The sequence below is a fragment of the Halyomorpha halys genome, unplaced genomic scaffold (assembly GCF_000696795.3).
Source record: "Halyomorpha halys isolate HHAL.00 unplaced genomic scaffold, Hhal_1.1 Scaffold2346.1, whole genome shotgun sequence".
NCBI classification, from domain to species: domain Eukaryota; kingdom Metazoa; phylum Arthropoda; class Insecta; order Hemiptera; family Pentatomidae; genus Halyomorpha; species Halyomorpha halys.
The window spans coordinates 58,635-64,015 of record NW_027108948.1 but is presented as its reverse complement, the minus strand read 5'-3'; the positions used below and the strand labels follow the sequence as shown (position 1 = coordinate 64,015).

Here is a 5,381-nt window from a genome sequence, read left to right as displayed (position 1 = left end):
TTGATAACTTTTTTCACGACTATTGTAGGTATACATTTTTCTTTTTGGTAGGTCTTGAGAATCAGTCAATTGACAAAAAGAAAAATGTATATGTATAATTAATCGTATTATTTCAAATTATGAAGAAGAGGGTCAGAGGTCAGGGGTCTTCAGTAAAAAGAAACAAAAATCGTTAACAACTATTTATTTTCCCACATTTAGCCCCACTTTGCAGAGCTTCATCAAGGCTGTTCAAGTTGAGAGCTTTAAAAACATTCTTGAAAACTTGAAAGTTTCGAAAGCTCTCAACTTGAACGTCCCTGATGAAGCTCTATAAAGTGGGGCTAAACGTGGGAAAATAAATAGTTGTTAACGATTTTTGTTTCTTTCGACCGAACTCCTGACTATCTTCTTCATAATCAAAGTTATGTTATTTACAAATATTGTAATGTCATCTCAAACATTGTATTGAGCATTGCTTACAAATATATTTTTATCATCATAGTGTACATAAATAAAATTTTAAATATTTGAAAATTAATAATAATTAATTATATAAAGATGACGCAAAGTATTCCAAAATAACAATTTGGTAGTAAACTGTAGCATCAGAACGATAAAGACCTCATTAATTTTTAAAATAAACTTACGATATTAGTCCAAATAGATTAGGGGATAATGGATCCATTTAATCCCAACTTTAAAAAAAACATATAATAAAAATTAACAATTAAATTAAAAATTAAAAACCATGAAAAGATTGATTTTTATTAATATAATACTAAAATTAATGCTACAAACCTTTCTTTGTTTATTTCTTTCCAACCATAATATAAATGTATTTATACTTAATGTAATAAACAAATATAGTATAAATACGTTAAGTAACAATTCCGAATACTTCATATGATTTTTAATTTTGTTTAGAAACGTTAAGGATACACCCATCTCTACCGTTTGTAGTGAGGGTTAATAACAAACCCACAAACATAGGTGGAGTGAATATCGATAAAGGTACAAGGATTTTAATTGCATCAGAAAGTATACAGATGGATCCAAAGAATTATCCTGATCCTGAGAAATTCGACCCTGGCAGGTGGTTGGATGAGAACAGACCACCGAGAAAATATACGCATCTCCCATTTTCGGATGGCCCAAGAGTTTGTCTCGGTATGTTTTTTATTTTAGTATTATTATCATTTGAAGACGAACTGTATGCTTTTTCTTCATAAGGTCTCATACATATGTATGAGTTATATATACCATAAAATAATTATGCATACCAATTTCAGGTAAGAGATTCGCCCTCATGGAAATTGGAACACTTTTCGCTCACATTCTCGACAATTTTGAGTTGTCTCTCAATCCTGAAACGAAAGTTCCTCTGATCTATGAACCGAATGTTATTTTCCATTCACCAAGCCAACAAAACCCAGTTCGTATAGATGTAACAAAAATATGTTAAGTTTAATGAGTCATAATTTTTTTTTTTATTAAATAGATTAAAAAAAGTAGAATTTGTGTTGGCTTTTACGTTTTTTTATGTATTACTCCATAAGGTGGAGGTTGATTATAAAATAAATTCACTAATTAGATTAACTATTTTATATATTCTTGTTTGAGAGTGGTTTAGTTTATTCTTAATTTAAAACAAATTTGATCCTTTTTTTCTCTCAACTTTATTCTTTAAAACTTTTCCAACGTTTCGACCCTCAGGCCATTCTCAAGGATACCTTCATATTGATGTCATTTCCTTTTTCAAATCCTAAAAATGCAGGCTAATTGCCTTTGTCCCATATAACCTTTTCTAAATAATTGTTTCCTAGATTTAAACCTTTTATAAAATACTTTTCTTCCTTCCTTCATTCACATTTGCAACTTAAAACCAGGAAAGGAAGGAAGGAAGGAAGGAAGAAAAGTGTTTTATAAAAGGTTTAAATCTAGGAAACATTAATTTAGAAAAGGTTATATGGTACAAAGGCAATTAGCCTGCATTTTTTAGATTTGAAAAAGGAAATTACATCAATATGAAGGTATCCTAGAGAATGGCCTGAGGGTCGAAACGTTGGAAAAGTTGTAAAAAATAAAGTTGAGAGAAAAAAAGGATCAAATTTGTTTTAAATTAAGAATAAATTCACTAATTAATTATCAGTTGTACATTACTAATACATATTCTAGTGCGAAAATCACTAACACTGTAATAATATCACACGATTATCAATGTAATTAATATGAACACATCTGTGATAATTAATGGTATTTTTGTAATAATTTAGAAGATATAAAGCAGTAGGAATAATGTATTTAAATAAAGAAGTTAGCAAATTTTCTTGAAAGATATTATTTTTTTTAACCTACAAAATATTATATAATAATTTATACTCTTTTCTATTAAGCCCAGTGAAATGATTTCTTCCTGAAGTGATTTATTTAGCATATAATATTAAATCAGTTAATTATACAGTTATTAACAATTTTTTTTTAATATCTTTATTGAAATTTACAACAGTAGATTATATAATACACTCAGAAAATTTGATCTTAGTTAAAATTGTGTGTTGTTATAAGCAAGAAACTAGAAGGTTAATAATTATTATAAGTCGATGATTTAGTAGAGACTTTTTTTTTGCCAATTGCACCTGGTTGCAATATATAAAATGATGTACGCATATCAACAGGTTCAAGGTAATTTTAATATGTGATGTGTTTGTTGATGAATGTATCCTTTTTTTGTACTACCTAATCAGTTATGATGTAAGGGGGAGGGGGGGAGAGAGGAAACATTAGCCTTAAAAAATAGCATTCGTTTGTGGCACTCCTTGCATAGGCTTTGGACACCCTAGGATGCCGTGGCACCAGTTTGTGAACCACTGCTCTGTAACAAAACCCCGAACAAACCTTACCAAATAACCTGACATATTTGAGACAAACAGGACATAGATTCAAATTCGATAAACTTAAAATGATTCATCGGGGGAGAGAGAGGAGGGGGACACTTCAAACGAAATCTTAAAGAGGTGGCCTCTATTGAAAAATTAAAGAATTGGGTTATCAATAAAAAATCTGTTGTGAAAAATTTAAATTCATGTTACTCGAACCTCATAAATACAAAAAAAACATAATTAACTACTTTAAATACAAAACAGAACTAAGGACAGGTTACTTACTTAAAAGAACGGTTACATTTTGGAAAACCCAAAACAAACTCACATTTACCATTCTTTAATTCACCCGTTCACGAGTTCCTACTCAAACCTAGAGCTAGTTGTATTATAGTAATGTAGATAGATAGACAATTTTAAGTATTGTTTATAATTTTTAATCTTAAAATGTAAACTATACATTGTTGTTTTTTTTATCATTAGTTAATAATTATTTTTTATAAAAAACTATTATTTCATTGTAGAACATGACTATGCGAACAATATAGTTGGGAAACATTACCTCAATATATCTGTCTTTTTGACTGATCCTCTAGACCCACAAACATACAAATTATTAACTGTAAAAAAGAAACTTATATATACATAAAACCTTAGCATTGTTGAGAGTAAAATGCAAAATAGGTAGAAAGGGATAAGGAATGACACGAGTTCAAATGAAAGGCTGATTTATTCTCTTTACTAATCCTTCTACTATACTTTTAAATTTAGTAATAAGATGAATAACACCTTATTTCAGATTTTACCTCCCCCAGCAAATTCAACTATTCATACAATACACAAATATGAAACACAATTTCAATAATAATAGTAAATAAAATTATGATAATGAATAAAAACTGCTTCTCTACCAACCTTATACAAACATAATTTAGAGATAGATTACAAAAATACAAAAATTAAAAAAAAAAAATGAATAATAGCTAAAAGTAATAAAATTCAGCAAGAGAAGTTGAGATGACGACAATACGGATTACTATCGTGTAGGTGTTCCTACTATTGTCGCAAAGCCTTGTGGATTCCATGACGGTTCGTCTTGCCCTGGTGGAAGGCTTACTTCATACTTATTTCTGCCATACAGTGGATCCACCAGACAAATGCACTATTCATCCAGTATCTCTCCGACCTCTACAGTAATATGATGGCAGATCTCGCCAAATGTCAGCTGGTATACCGAAAGACAGGATTTTCTAAGCGTTGATGATTGGCAAAGGTGCCGCCACCAACTGTTTATTTGGTAACAACCTGTGAGTGGTACACCACCTTTCTAAGCCAGTAAACCCGTGGTACGCATCCTTCATCAAGCAGCCGAAACAATGCATTGTTCACCATGTCGAGTCCAACGGAGCTCCAGTTACATTAAGGCAACGATTCGCAACTATATTATTTCCATTGTCATGCCCTACAATGAAAAAAACAGGTTTTTAGAAAAAAGAATCTCTTCAACTAATGATAAAAAAACTACAATTGACAGTTTATACTTTAAGAATAAAAATTATAAACATTACTTTAAATTGTCTATAACAGTGTGTTCTACATTACTATAATACAACTAACTCTAGGTTTGTGTAGGAACTGAATGCGGGTGAAATAGAGAAATGTGGGTTTGTTTTGGGTTTCCCAAAATGTAACCGTTCTTTTAAGCAAGTAACCTGTCCTTAGTTCTGTTTTGTATTTGGTATATTTATATTTAAAATTGTTAATTATGTTTATTGTATTTATGAGGTTGGGAGCAACATGAATTTAAATTGGTCACAACAGATTTTTTATTGATAAGCTAATGTTTTATTTTTCTATAGAGATCACTTCTATAAGATTTCGTGCCGCTCAAGAATTGAGGAAAGCCGTTTCTGACCTCGAACAGTTTACCGCCACTTCAAAAAATAGGGTAACCAACTAATAAGCCGAATTGAAGCAAAGTTAATCGAAAATCTACTCCATAGCGAAGAAGCGGAGACATTAAAAGCAGTGGATGTCTGTCTGTAGGGTGAAGAGGAGCATCCTCAATCAGATTCAGGTGGGTGAAGAGACCGCTGTGATGACGGTGGGTCCGTATTTATGATGATCAGAGAGACAAAGAAACCGGAACAGTCTACTGGGCACTATGCCGCGGAACTTCTAGCACGCTACAACAGCATCGTGAATAAACTCAGCGAGATGATGAAAACGGTACACGGTGAGGTACACGGTCGAATGCAATTCCTATCCATGGTACTAAAGATTCAAGTGGCAAAAGAGCTAGAGAGGAAGGACGGATTTTCGAGAGAACACTCGTTTGTGGAGTGTACTCAAGATCTCATGGATACAAGCTCTAGAGAGGCACTTATGGGCGTTGATGACCTCTGGGTTTTTTTTCCTAAAGACACAGTCAACAACAACACATACAAAAGTAGTGGAGGTACTAATAGGAAGTAGAAGAGCCGGGAGGTCCCGGATAGAATATCAACCGCCAAGAAACAT

The 5,381-nt window shown here is 31.9% G+C and overlaps 1 protein-coding gene across 1 annotated transcript in view; it reads left to right on the top strand.

The window, feature by feature from the left end:
• The window catches only part of LOC106691429 (cytochrome P450 6k1), a gene marked incomplete at its 5' end in the record, with an annotated part of 3,003 nt that extends 688 nt beyond the window's left edge, over window positions 1–2,315 (top strand). The window contains 2 exon segments of the mRNA XM_014437197.2: window positions 907–1,149; window positions 1,272–2,315. Of these exon segments, the coding sequence (XP_014292683.1) occupies window positions 907–1,149; window positions 1,272–1,444 (416 nt within the window).
• Between the last annotated feature and the right edge of the window lie 3,066 nt (window positions 2,316–5,381).